Genomic DNA, 15,212 nt, shown 5'->3' with positions numbered 1-15,212 from the left:
TTTTTTGTTTTTATCACAGAAACAGGAATGCATGGTTGAAAAGCGGTTTGTCTGCTAGGGCTTCTGATTCCTGCATTGGAACCAGTTCTGGAGCAGGAGGAGCTTGTACAAGGCAGACTGATTGATTGTATTGGAACAGTGCTGGAACTTGTTGCTGGAAGGTTAATTAGTGCTGTAGATGAGTATTTAAGATAATCTGTCAGGGAAAGGGCCACCAGGATGTAGCAACAGAGTACGTGGAAAGTTGGGAGGGACAAACTTCAACAGAACAAAAGAAAAGGGTAGAAAGAGCAGGAATTAGATGGAGGCAAGGAGGCAAAGCAGCAAAGCTGACTGGATTGGTGTTGGAATATACGTGTTAATGTGAGGCACTTTATTTGTAAAGTTTAAGGGTTACAAGCACAAAATGTCACATGACATCGCGATATATTGGACAAAACATGGGAACTAAGTATTCCTGGCTGCAATGTTTTCAGGAGGGAACGTGAAGGGAAATAGATGGGTAGGGTTGAAATTGTTAATCGAGGATAATACAGTTCTGCAGAGGGATGACATAACTAGAGAGTTAAAGAACAGAAAAGAAGCTGTTACATTGCTGTTTGCTTATTAAAAAGTATAGTTGAAGGAACGATGGGACCAATTTGGGACAAAGAAGGAAACCTTGTGGAGGTGGAGGATAAACCTTGAGTGCTAACTCGACTTTTGACAAATGGTGATGTATTTTTCTTGCAAGAGGGTGAAGGTTATATTCTCAAATCTGCATAAGTTCTGTGATCTCCTTGAAGAATAGTTTCAGATATGTTTTGAATTAAATTTTATTGGCAAAACATTAGGTATGCATGTAGGCTTCAAAACACAATTTAAACTTAACCACTTATTCGAGCAATAATTCCAGCGTTTCTATTATGATTCAGTGAATATTCAGATATCATTCTCAATAAATGAAAAGAAAGAATTGCATTCCATAACACCTTTCACAACCTCAGGACACCCTAAAGTGCTCACAACCAATAAAGTATTTTCGAGGTGTAATCACTTAGAATGTAGGAGAGAAACATTGTCCAGCTCACTAACGATAACTCTCCTGCTCTTTGAAATAGTGTCTTGGGATCTTTTACATCCACCTGAGACGGCAGACAAGACCTCAGTTTAATAGTATCTCTGACAATTCAGCAATCTGTCCATACCACAAAAAATCATGGCTGCAGTGTAGTGAAGTTCTGGAGTGGGACTTGAACACTCAACCTTCTGACTCAAAGGCAAGAAGTGCCACCAATTGAGCTAAAGCTGTTAAAACATGGATTTATAACAATTAATGATCTAACTATTTAGGCTGTGTCAATATGTTTAGGGAAGTTGTGTCCAGAATGATTTTTATTAGTATTTCCAAAATACTTAATTACCAAGACATTGAGAATCCTTCCTGTTTTTGCACCAGTGCTCAAAGAAGCAGGAAAGTTAAATGCACTGAAAGATGTGACCTATATGCCAATTCCCCTTCCCTTTTGACTCATGCTATTGTTTGCCATTGATGGATGAAGAAGGAGAAAGAAGACGATAAATAACTTTCTCTAAGGGCTGTGTTTGGTATTGCGTGATGTATTCAACTCTGGTACCAGGAGTGCAGATCCCTTTTTCATTGTTTTGCAGGCATATCTACCGTCTTGTGTTCATTACAGTATGAAACTCCCAACCTTTCCAGAACGTTTAAAATAAAATTCAAAAGGACAGTATCTTGAACTGCAGCTGAGTTCATGTTCTGAAGGATTGTAAAATATGAGGTTAATTACAATGCACAACAAATGTTTTTTTGCCAATGTACAGCTGTATTTCTGGGTCAAGAAGTAATGATCAACAATAAATCAAGCGTTAAAAGCATTACTGCACTGTGAAAAGAACAGTTCTAAAAAATAGATTAACTTCTTGTGATGTTTTTCCTCAATCTTTGATACATATTTGGGCAGACATACTTGCAGGAATTTCTCAACCCAATAACTTCAAGTTGTACCTACCCCATATGGACTATGGCATTTCAAGAAGGCAGCTTACCACCATCTTCTAGGGCAATTACTGATAGACATTCAATGCTGGCCTTGCTTGCCACACCTACATCCTATGAATGATTTAAAAAAAAACAACTGATTGCGTAGCATGCTCTTTGCTGCTGTAAGTGGTTGGGTTTGATTATGTGCACATCTCTGCAGCAAGGTTATAACCAATGACTTTCTGATCCATGGCAATTGTGGGACCACTGAGCCAAGGCTGGTGCCTGGAGCACAGTTCCTAGTGTTTGTCATAGATCCAGTGCAACATAAACAAAATAGTGATTGGTCTATCTCTGTGACAATGCTGCGGGCAACTTGCTGAGTATCACATGACTGCCAAGGTTAAAAAGTTGATGCCAAAAGTGTCCTATGGATGTAATGTTTTATACTATTTGCAAACCTTTTTAAAGAAAACTGATTTTAAAATACAAGTCTTGATTTCTCATATATAAAAGCAAAATACTGTGGATGCTGGAAATCTGAAACAAAAATAAAAATCGATGGAAAAACTCAGCAGGACTGACAGCATCTGTGGAGAGAAAGACAGAGTTAACGTTTTGAGTCCAGATGACTCTTCAGAACTAAAGAGAAGTAGAAATGTGGTGAAATGTATAGTGTTTAAGGGGGGGTGGGACAGGTGGAGCTGGACAGAAGGTCAGCGATAGGTGGGGGCAAAGGAGAGATTGCAAAAGATGTCAAACAAAAGGTCGAAGAGGTGTTGGTGGTGATACTGGCTAAAGGAGGTGCTAATGGTGACATTAAGAGTAGAAAGCAGAATGAGCAAGTGACAGATGACCCTAGTGGGGGTGAGTTGGGGGAGTGGATGGTGTGGGGAAAAAGATTGCAATAGGCTAAAAGGTGGGGATAAAACAATGAATGGAAATAAATGTTTAAAATAATAGAAACAGGGAGAAAAAAAGTATATATAACAATTTAAAAATAAATATTTGACAAAAGGATCAAAACGGGTTAAGGATGGAGGAGCAAGTTCATGATCTATAGTTGTTGAGCTCAATGTTAAGTCCGGAAGGCTGTAAAGTGCCTTTTGCGTTGGGCTTCACTGGAACATTGCAGCAGGCCAAAGACGGACATGTGGGCATGAGAGCAGGGTGGAGTGTTGAAATGGCAAACGACAGGGAGGTCTGGGTGATGCGTGTGGACAGACTGAAGGTGTTCCGCAAAGCGGTCACCAGTCTGCGTTTGGCCTCTCCAATGTAGAGGAGACCGCATTGGGAGCAACGAATGCAGTAGACCAAATTGAGGGAAATGCAAGTACTTGAAAGGAGTGTTTGGGCCCTTGGACGGTGAGCAGGGGAGAAGTAAAGGGGCAGGTATTGCACCTTCTGCGATTGCATGGGAAGGTGCCGTGGGAGGGTGTTGAGGTGTAGGGGGTGATGAGGGAGTGGACCAGGGTGTCCCAGAGGGAACGATCCCTGCGGAAAGCTGACGTGGGGTGGGGTGGGGCGGGGTGAAAGGAAGATGTGTTTGGTGGTGGCATCATGCTGGAGTTGGTGGAAATGGTGGAGGATGATTCTTTGAATGTGAAGGCTGTTGGGGTGACAAGGGGGACCCTATCGTGGTTCTGGGAGGGCAGAGGCACGGGAGATGGGTCGGACACGGTTAAGGCCCTGTTAACCACTGTGGGTGGGAAACCTTGGTTAAGGAAGTCATGCCAGAAGCACTGTTTTGGAAAGTGGCATCATCGGAACAGATGCGACGGAGGCGATGGGATGGAGTCCTTACAGGAAGCAGGGTGTGAGGAGCTGTAGCTGGGGTAGCTGTGGGAATCGGTAGGCTTGTAATGAATATTGGTGGATGGTCTGTCACCAGAAATTGAGACAGAGGTCAAGGAAGGGAAGGGAAGTGTCAGTGATGGACCATGTGAAAGTGATGGAGGGGTGGAAATTGGAAGCAAAATTAATAAATTTTTCCAGGTCCACATGAGAGCATGAAGCGGCACCAAAACAGTCACCGATGTACTGGAGCAAGAATTGTGGGAGGGGGCCTGAGTAGGATTGGAACAAGGAATGTTCCACATGTCCCATAAAGAGACAGGCAGAACTGGGGCCCGTGCAGGTACCCTTGTTCCAGTCCTACTCAGGCCCCACCAGCCTCTGCATTCAAAGGTTCATCCTCTGCCATTTCTGCCAACTCCAGAATGATGCCACCACCAAACACACCTTCCCTTCACCCCCCTGTCGGCATTCCATAGGGACCGTTCCCTCCGGGACACCCTCCATCACCCCCTATACCTCAACCCCTTCCCACGGCCATCTTCCCATGCAACCGCAGAAGGTGCAATGCCTGCCCCTTTACTTCTCCCCACCTCACCGTCCAAGGGCCCAAACACTCCTTTCAAGTGAAGCAGCATTTCACTTGCACTTCCCTCAATTTAGTCTACTGCATTCGCTGCTCCCAATGCGGTTTCCTCTACATTGGAGAGACCAAACGCAGACTGGGTGACCACTTTGCAGAACACCTTCGGTCTGTCCACAAGCATGACCCAGACCTCCCTGTCGCTTGCCAATTCAACACTCCACCCTGCTCTCATGCCCACATGTCCGTCCTTGGCCTGCTGCAATGTTCCAGTGAAGCTCAACGCAAACTGGAGGAACAGCACCTCATCTTCCGACTAGGCACTTTACAGCCTTCCGGACTTAAGATTGAGTTCAACAACTTCAGATCGTGAACTCTCTCCTCCATCCTCACCCCTTTTTGATCCCCTCTTTCTAATAATTATATATTTTTTATATATATATATATATTTTTCTTTTCCCACTTATTCCTATTATTATTTTTAAAATGTATTTCCACCTCTTTTATCTCCACCTTTTAGCCTGTTTCGATCCCTTCCCCCCACCCCACCCCCACTAGGGCCATCTGTCACTTGCTCATCCTGCTTTCTATCCTTAATATCACTATTAGCACATTCCTTAGCTAATATCACCACCATCAACATCCCTTTGACCTTTTGTCTATGACATCTTTGGCAATCCCTCCTTTGCCTCCACCTATCACTGGCCCTCTATCCAGCTCCACCTATCCCACCCCCCTTATATTTCACCACATTTCTATTTCTCTTTAGTTCTGATGAAGAGTCATACGGACTCGAAACGTTAACTCTGTCTTCCTCTCCACAGATGCTGTCAGACCTGCTGAGTTTTCCCAGCAATTTTTGTTTTTGTTTCAGATTTCCAGCATCTGCCGTAATTTGCTTTTATATCGATGTGTGTGCATGTTCTTTTTGGGAATTTCAGCACCAGTGTGATGCTAGGTTTGTAGGCCATATCTCGCAAAGACTGTTGGATCGTATCAAACAGCGTGTCCCAGCTGCTTTTCGCAATGGGCAAGGTTCAGACCGTACACAACCATCCTGTGCTTGCAAAATTCAAAACATAGTGTCCAACATTAGATGTGATTCCACAATTGGAGAATGTTTGCTAAACAATCTCTGAAGGCAGAGGGGCACGTTAGTGGGGTGATGAAAAAGGCATATGGGACACTTTCCTTTATCAATCGAGGCATAGATTACAAAAGTAGGGAGGTCATGTTGGAGTTGTATAGAACCTTGGTGAAGCCACAGCTGGAGTAATGTGTGCAGTTCTGGTCGCCACATTATAGGAAGGATGTGATTGCACTGGAGGGGGTGCAAATTCACCAGGATATTGCCTGGGATGAAATATTTAAGTTATGAAGAGAGGTTGGATTAACTTGCGTTGTTTTCGTTGGAGCAGAGAAGACTGAGGGGCAACCTGATCGAGGTGTACAAGATTGAGGGGCGTGGACAGGGTGGATAGGGAGCAGCTTAGTTGAAGGGTCAGTCACAAGGGGGCATAAGTTCAAGGTGAGGGGCAGGAGGTTTAGTGGGGATGTGAGGAAAAACTTTTTTACCCAGAGGGTGGTGACAGTCTGGAATGCACTGCCTGGGAGGGTGGTGGAGGTGGGTTGCCTCACATCCTTTAAAAACTACCTGGATGAGCACTTGGCATGTCATAACATTCAAGGCTATGGGCCAAGTGCTGGTAAATGGGATTAGGTAGGTAGGTTAGGTGTTTCTCACCTGTCGGTGCAGACTCGATGGGCCGCAAGGCCTCTTCTGCACTGTGATAATCCTCTGTGTGCTAAGAATTACGCTTACAACCAATTGAAAACTGTTAGTTGGGCTTGCAGTGTGGCACATTGTGTGTACTAGAAGCTACATACATTAATACACAGGGCCTTGTTCTTTGCAGACAGAAAGGACATGTGTACACACTGCCTGTTTCAGCTAAACAAAATGGGTGACAGCCATTCGCTGGTTCATTCCTCAGGGCAATGTGTTGACCAATCAGAGCCAAGCTGCCTGGTTTAAATTTCAAACAATGCTCGGCAGTTAACTGTCACCATCAACTTGTGCATTCTCCATGGCAATACCTCTACCAATCAGAGTCCACTTGCCAACCAATCAACACTCTCTTCTCATACAGTATAAATTTGTTTTTCCCCTGACATTGGCATTTCTCGCGAATTGTCCTGATGAGTGCAAGACAAAAAGCTTTGACAAAAAATGTCCCATTTTACAGTAATACTCAAGTTCTGTACTACCAAAAACCTTCTATTTTTACACCATATTGATTTTCAATTGGGTCATCCAAAGGACAAGGCCCTTTTTTACAGTTTAATGAAGGGTGATTCTTGTAAGAGTGGTATGGAAAATTCCATTCAAGTTGATTGGTGATTTTAAATTAATTGGTGATAGTCATAAGGTGTTTGTTCTAGTTCTAGCTTTCAGTGAATCCTCCTTTTGTACTAAAAAAAAAGCATCAATGTCGCCTCTTTGCAGACAAAGTTGACCTTATATATGATGATACCCATTTAACATTCTTTCAGCTAAAGATCACCACGGTTCTTGCTATCCAGTGTGTTCTTTGTAACAGTCTGTACTAGGGTATCTATTTTAAAAAAGGTTTTTTAAAGAAATTCCAGTGAATTCTACCCCATTATGTAATGTTCTATACCGTGTAGCTCAAATTCAGAGATGTCCCTTTGTATGCAAAGGTATCTGGGTGAAAAGCTTTAGCCCTTTTCTGTTTCCTTTATTCAATTCACTTATTAACTAAAATGTAATGTCCTAATTATATATGAATCCTATCTATTATTGATATTCCACCTCATTATATCTATATTCCATCAAGCTCATCTATATTTCATCACATAACATTCCTTGCGACCAGTATAATTTATTCAGATTCATCATTATCTGCACCCTCTTCCTCAGAATATTCTGTGTCATGTGTCATTTTGAGGACTTTGCCTCTCCGCTATGGACAGTTCATCACATAATGATACTTTGAGCCACACCTGAACCATCTATTAACTGTTCTTGGGCATGCCTGGGATTCATTTGCTTATTATTGCTGTTCCAATTCAGTCTTGTGCTGTAATAACCAGAACTACTAAAGGTGCTTTCATTCTAATTTTGCCTGTCTCTACTCTTCCATTGTATTGACACCTGTGCCCGGTATCTAGACACTTTTGAAATCTGGCAATCATTGAGTCCTCTATTTGTGTCACCTTGGAATTGCCCATACAATTACTGTTTCCCCAGGAATTTTTTTGAAGGCAGCAGCCATCCTATCCAATGGGGGTCTCTCTCTCTCTCTCAGAACAGAACACCATGGGCCCTGACAATATTCCGGCAATAATACTGAAGCCTTGTGCTCCAGATCTTGCCGCGCCCCTAGCCAAGCTGTTCCAGTAGAGCTGCAAGACTGGCATCTACCTGGCAAAGTGGAAAATTGCCCAGGTATGTCCTGTACACAAAAAGCAGGACAAATCCAACCCGGCCAATTACCGCCCCATCAGTCTGCTCTCCATCATCAGTAAAGTAATGGAAGGGGTCATCAATGGTGCTATCTAGCAGCACTCGCTTAGCAATAACCTGTTCACTGATGTCCAGTTTGGGTTCTGCCAGGGCCACTCAGCTCCTGACCTCATTATAGCCTTGGTTCAAACATGGACAAAAGAGCTGAACTCCCGAGGTGAGATTAGAGTGACTGCCCTTGACATCAAGGCAGCATTTGACCGAGTGCAGCAACGAGAAGCCCTAGCAAAACTGGAGTCAATGAGAATCGGGGAAAACTCCACTGGCTGGAGTCATACCTAATACAAGGGAAGATGGTTGTGGTTGTTGGAGGTCAGTCATCTCAGCTCCAGGACAGCACTGCAGGAGTTCCTCAGGGTAGTGTCCTCGGCCCGACCATCTTTAGTTGCTTTATCAATGACCTTCCTTCCTTCATAAGGTCAGAAGTAGGGATGTTGCTGATGATTGCACAATGTTCAGCACCATTCGCAACTCCTCAGATACTGAAGCAGTCCATGTCCAAATGCAGCAAGACCTGGACGATATACAGGTTTGGGCTGACAAGTGGCAAATAACATTCGCACCACACAAGTGTCAGGCAATGACCATCTCTAACAAGAGAGAATCCAACCATCACCCCTTGATGTTCAATGGCATTACCATCACAGAATTCCCCCACTATCACATCCTGGGGGTTACCATTGACCAGAAACTGAACTGTACTAGCCATATAAATACTGTGACTACAAGAGCAGGTCAGAGGCTAGGAATAGTGTGATGAGTAACCCATCTCCTGACTCCCCAAAGCCTGTCTACCATCTACAAGGCACAAGTCAGGAGTGTGATGGAATGCTCCCCACTTGCCTGAATGAGTGCAGCTCCAACAACACTCGAAGCTTCACACCATCCAGGGCAAAGCAGCCTACTTGATTGGCGGCCCATCCACAAACATTCACTCCCTCCACCACCGACGCACAGAGGCAGCATTGTGTACCATCTACAAGATGCACTGCAGAAATTCACCAAGGTTCCTTCGACAGCACCTTCCAAACCCACGACCACTACCACCTAGAAGAACAAGGGCAGCAGATAGATTGGAAAACCACAACCTAGAAGTTTCCCTCCAAGTCACTCATCATCCTGACTTGGAAATATATCACCGTTCCTTCACTGTCGCTGGGTCAAAATCCTCAAGCTCCCTTCCTAACAGCACTGTGGGTGTACCTACACCATATGGACTGCAGCAGTTCAAGAAGGCAGCTCACCACCACCTTCTCAAGGGCAACTAGGGATGGGCAATAAATGCTGGCCCAGCCAGTGAAACCACATCCCATGAATGAATAAAAAAAAACAGGAGCCTATCCATATGACACACCTTAGTACAATCCAGCAATTTAAACGATTGTACTGATCCAGGGCTCTCCAATTTGAATTTCGTCAATCTTTTATACAATCTGGTAAAAAGTTAATGCTATATTCCTCTGAGGAATGATCATCTATGCCTGGAAATCTATCAAAATCTGACCATGTCTCATAGACATTTAGCAGATCATTTTGTAAATTTCATCCAGAAACTCTAACAAAAGATCTAAACTTCACCCGCATCTGACAGACAGCTCACAAAATATTTTACTTCTGATTTTATTTCTGGTAGGAAGTGACAACATCAAAGCTATATCTTCATAGAATCACAGAATTGTTACAGTGCAGAAGGAGGCCATTTCGCTCATCGTGTCTGCAACAGCTCTTTGAATGAGCAATTCCCTTGATACCATTCTCCTGCCTCCTGCCAATTACTTTAAATCTGTGACTCCTCGTTTTTAATCCTTTCACTCTCTGTGATAGGGACATAGCACATGGTCCCTTATCCACTTAATTCTTTCACTGGTCATATAGTTCAGTCTCCTGAGAATATTGGAGGGTAATCATACCCCGATAATTTACATTTGCTTTCTGCCATTCTTCGCAGTGTTGACTAGGATTATGGTTTTCAGTCTAAAATTTTTTTCCTTAGCTTCCGACCTTCACCTTTATGTTCCCATCCTCTGCTACCATATTCTAATCCAGAAAGCTGGTTGATAAAGGATAGAACTGGAGCCAATCCTTACACACTTTTGTATTTATCTACAGAGTTACAAGTTACAAAAATACAGCTCCTAATCCCAACAACCATAGTCTTCACCTCTGTGAATTTATAGGGGTTGCGGGGAGAAGGCAGGAGAAATTAAGTAAACCACTATTGAGGTTTACAAACAAACTGACAACCTATATTGGTTAACGTTTGAAAATAAAAACTCCAGATTTTCATAACAATCCTCGACCTTTTAAGTGTTTGTTCCTCAATTTGAGATAGTGAGGTTGGCGTGTCTGGTTTATCAATCTCATGTGTAGGCTCTCAAGACACATGGTTCAAATGATGGATAGGTGGGAGGAGTTCACTACAATCATCTGCAACCCTTTAGAAGGTGAAAAATCTGCTCTATCATATGTTTTACAGTCCCATTGGTCTCATTATATTTTGTCTCCCACTTTGCGCAGATGGTGTACTGAAGGGGTTAGTCATGACTGCTGAGGATACCCTTGATTTCCAGTTAACCACCCTGATGCATGATTTTGAGTAATCAAGTTTTTTATGGTGGATCATTGTATGATAAAAGCCTCATGATAGCTTCTTGGGTAATGGGCATTAACATGCAAGAGAACAAAATTTGCATGACAAACTAACTTAATGTTGGTAGAATGAAAGCCTTTTCTATTCATGTAATTGATGGGGATTGTTGTATCGTGCTTTGAAGGTCCAGTGTTTCTGCCAGCTCTTCTGGGAATGCCGCCAGTCTGCTTTGGATTTGATTGCTCCCTTTGTTTTTCAAGTTTGGTTGAGAAGGTAATGAACTATGAGGTTCACCAGGACACATCAGTGATTATCTTCATACAGTGATAATCTGCATTCTAGAAAGATCTAGTGGTCATTCTCACTGCTACAGATAATGCGGTGCTCTACATCGAAGTGTATTGCAGTTTTCAGCCAGCAACTGACCTAACCTCCACTACACCCCCCACGCATCCCACACCACCCCCAATAGTTTCTAGGGAAGAGCAATCTTCTGATAAACTGAACAGCAAGAAAAACTTGTTAAGACCACCTAGGCATGTAAACCGAGACATGGGGAAGCAAATATCTTCTGTGATGCTTCACTTTAAATTCTTCTAATGCAACCTCCTTATAACACAGGAGGGAAGGAATTCTATTTCTCCAATCCAAGATATAAATTAGTCCAGTACTCATTTTAAACATCGAGTATTTTTAAGTGTAACACAAGAATGCTTAGCAACAAAGTTGATGCCCCAGTAGAGATCTACAGGTGTGCAAAAGCTTCAGCAACAGTGACCTTCTCCTTGTGATATCTATCTCAGGAATACTACTATGCTGCATATCACTTGTTTTTTTAAATTCTTTCACAGGATGTGAGCATCGCTGGCTAGGCCAGAATTTATTGCCCATCCCTAATTGTCCTTGAGAAGGTGGTAATGAGCGGTCTTCTTGAACCACTGCAGCCCATATGGTGCAGTGTTTCCTAACATCTGGTTAGTGGACTCTATTGGAGAAAATGCAGGATTGTTTGGCTATCTCCATCTGCCTCCATTTATATGTGACAGATGTGCAGTCAAGCCTGGTAACCTTTAGGAGTTAAAGTTTTTGATGGCCATTTCTTGCAGTAGGTTTGTAGTAGCAAACTACCATATTACACATTACTCATTTTTCTACCTCAGACCTGTCAAAATATGGGTCATTGTCCAAGGGAAAATCCAGCTCGCTTTTTAATGCTCTTCTCTATCTGGATGTCATTAAAGGAATGTTACATAGAAACATGGAAAATCATAGCAGGAGTACGGCATTCAGCCCTTCGAGCCTGCTCCGCCATTCATCGTGATCATGGCTGATCATCCAACTCAATAGCCTGCTCCCTCTTTCTCCCCATATCCTTTGATCCCTTTTGCCCCAAGAGCTATATCTAACTCCTTCTTGAAACATACAATGTTTTGGCCTCAGCTACTTTCTGTGGTAGCGAATTCCACAGGCTCACCACTCTCTGGGTGACGAAATGTCATTGCGTAATGCCCTCTCCTAGTGGAAAATAACATCCTCTGACTTACCATAAACAACAGCATGAGAGACTTTAAAGACCTTATTAATTATAAATCTTGCAAAGTGCATGGATCTCCTTAACTAGAAATGTCTCTTGGAATTGCATTTTCATGACTTAAATGGTTGACACAAATGACCAGGATCTGTCGTGTTGTCAAATATCTGATTGTTATTACTGCTGGTCAGAAAGTAGGACCCAGCTATCAAGTACCAAACAATTAATACTCTATGAAAGTCAGTTTTTGTGACCATGTTGCATTCAAACTGAAAGCTCCTATGTAACATTTCATATGACAGTAAATACATTAAAAAACATAAAAGGAACCCTAAAAAACCTAATGTATAGGGCTGCCCATACTTTAGTTGTGTCCTATTCCTTAAACTAACAGTTTAATGCAGAACTGACAGTAGCCTAGAGCAGCGGAGTTTCAGCTACATTTGGATGAGCAAGCAATACCTGTGACCAATGCTATGTAAGATGCAACAGCTTGTATTGAATTTTGTGAACATAAAATTTACGATAAATATTTGTGTGTTTGTTTCAGGATCTTGACAGCAACCATTGGCAGGAAAGTGATGAATTTAATTTTGCGGAAATGTGGAGCTCCAAGGTGAGATGGGTCTCAGCATAAATAGAATGAATGGCTTGAAGATTGATATGCCCAAGTGGTGCAAATGTTCATAGTAAAGCAGAGCATAAAATGCTCACAACTTTTGACCCACTAGGTCATGTAACAACTTAGTAACACGTGATTTAAGTTAACTGCTATATGTCAGAGCATATATTCGGAGAGGCTGATGGAGGCAGATACAATTGGGGCTTTCAAAAGGAAATTGGATAAGCACCTGAAAGTTAAAAAAATTTGCACGGCTATGGAGAAATGGGTGGGACTAGCTGAGTTGCTCTTGCAGAAAGCTAGCACGGAAACAATGTGCTGATTGACCTCCTTCTGTGCTGTAACCTTTCAATGATTCTTTGAATCCTATGACACGTTCATAATTGTGTAAGTCCCGATTCCTTTTTTAAACTCTGATCTGAGTATTCTGACATAGCGGAACTTGCATGGTACCACTGTCACTGAGACACCAATGACCCTGGTGAGATGGCTATGTCTGCCCAGAGTAGGGTGAGAGGTGTAATTAAATGGCAAAAGATATTGTGTACTATTTATGTCAAATTTTCACATAGTAGAACTTGAGCATTGCTGAAAAGAGAGACATGCTGTCAAAGCTTTTCATCTTACAACCATCAGGACAGAATCGCAAGAATACCAAATCTCAAAGGGAACAACGATTTATGCTGCATGATTTTATGACCAGAGCAGATGTTAATTGTTAAGCAAACCAAATCCCAGAGGGAAACTTGGTTTACGGGCCATACCCTTTTTTTCTGTATCCGGAAAATTAGAAGAAAATGTGCTGATCTCAGCAGCAAGAAGCCCAGTAACACTTCTGGGATTTTAAAAATTAAAAGTAAAAGTTTTAGTAACAAGTAAAAAAAAACTTAAGTACACATTACAGTTACAAAGTTAAAACTAGTCTTTCAAAACATTCTCCCAAAAGACTGCCTACTGGGTCAGACCCACAAGTAAACACCTTCCAGGCAACGCTCCCTTATAGATGTTTAACTATAAAAATCCAGTAATATTACCCAAGGCAAACTGCTGTAGCTTTAATAAAGGCAAACCACACAACCTCTTAAACTCTCTTCCACTCTGCTGTAGAAACCCAAGACTTCAGAACAAGATTGCTTTTTTCAGGTCAAGACTTTTCTGGCTTGACCGGATGGCTGATTCAAGCTGTTTCTTTCTCCCAGCCTAGAGCTGTTTCCAGGAGATCTTCCTCAAGCAGCCGACAGCCCACAGCACCTCTAAAATATCTTTCTCCCTCTTTCATCTCAGGTTCCATTGTTCTTCCATTTCTTTGAAACTCAAGTCCTTCCAGATATAAAATTTTGTCTCTGCTTTTGGGTCAATAAAATGTAATCTACTCTCTTCTGTTTACCCATGGAACTCCTGTAAGATGCAAAAATGTTTCTTGTTACCTCTGACTTCCCTTTGATATTCAAACAAACTTGCAACTTATCTAAAAATGCAAATGTTATATCCAACCTTTTTACTTGTACCTCAAACCCATTCATAATATCTCATCACAAATGCACACCTAATGCCTCTATCCTTTCAGGTCTTAAACCTCCCAGACAACCTGTCTCTAGTGACTTTCTCCAGGTTAATCAAATCATTTATGTACACACACACACACACACACACACACACAGGTACACAGCCTTCTTCACAGAATAACACAATATTCCCCAAAAATATTTTTTTAAACATCCATTCTCACAATGAGAAGAGGGTATTGATTGGTTGGCAAGTGGACTCTGATTGGTAGAGTTGCCATGGAGAATGTATCAGGGAACTGTTAACTGCTAAGCTTTTGTTTAAATTCAAATCAGGCAAGCCAACTCTGGTCAAGGCATTTCCATGGGGAATGAACCAGGGAATGGCTGCCCCCAAGCTTTTGTTTAGTTGAAAAGGGTGCAATGTATGGACATGTTGTTTCTGTTTGCAAAGGACAGGGCCCTGTGTGTGAATATATGTAGATTCTAGCAAGTTCTAGCGTAAGTGAGCTACACTGCGAGCCTATCTGATAATCTTAAATTGGTTGTTAGTATAATTCTGAGCACAATCCGAATTGTTTAACACAGAATCACATATGATATTGGACACTGTGTTCTGAGTTTTATGCCCTATCTTATCTATGATTGGTTCAGCACAAAACGAATTGGCTAAATGGCTGAGCGAGTTGTGACGAGCAGTTCTGACCAGCAGTTCTGAGCAAGTTTTCTGCATACACCGTGAAGGATTCTTTCACCTTTGCAAAGACCATACAGGACTTGCATATCGGTAGCAATGGTATGTCCATGTGCTCATTTGAAATTGCTAGCCTATTCATTCCTATATACTGCTCAAGGAGGGCATAGACATTTGCACTGCGTCACTATGTCATAGCAATGTTGGTGCGCTGCCATTGTCTGAACCTATTCATTGAACTTATGAACTCAGCAACTTGCACAGTTGAGTTCAGTTTTAACAACACCATGTATGCCCAAGTAGATGATGTTGCCATGGGATCCCCTCTAGGCCCAGCTCTTGCTAACATCTTTGTGAGTTTC

General features: G+C 42.3%; 1 protein-coding gene across 3 annotated transcripts in view; it reads left to right on the top strand.

The window, feature by feature from the left end:
* b4galnt3b (beta-1,4-N-acetyl-galactosaminyl transferase 3b) overlaps nucleotides 1-15,212 on the top strand; it is a 241,886-nt gene that overhangs the window by 100,705 nt on the left and 125,969 nt on the right. For all 3 annotated transcript variants that reach the window (XR_013580218.1, XM_078568192.1, XM_078568191.1), the window contains exon 3: nucleotides 12,580-12,645. Coding sequence is in view for 2 of the 3 variants with exons in the window: in XM_078568192.1 (XP_078424318.1) it covers nucleotides 12,580-12,645 (66 nt within the window). In the remaining variant the exon portion in view is untranslated. The remainder of the gene's footprint in view (nucleotides 1-12,579; nucleotides 12,646-15,212) is intronic.

This window comes from Cetorhinus maximus, chromosome 22 (genome assembly GCF_964194155.1).
Source record: "Cetorhinus maximus chromosome 22, sCetMax3.hap1.1, whole genome shotgun sequence".
NCBI lineage: Eukaryota > Metazoa > Chordata > Chondrichthyes > Lamniformes > Cetorhinidae > Cetorhinus > Cetorhinus maximus.
Note: the sequence above shows the minus strand (reverse complement) of the source record. Positions and strands in the feature narration are given on the sequence as shown.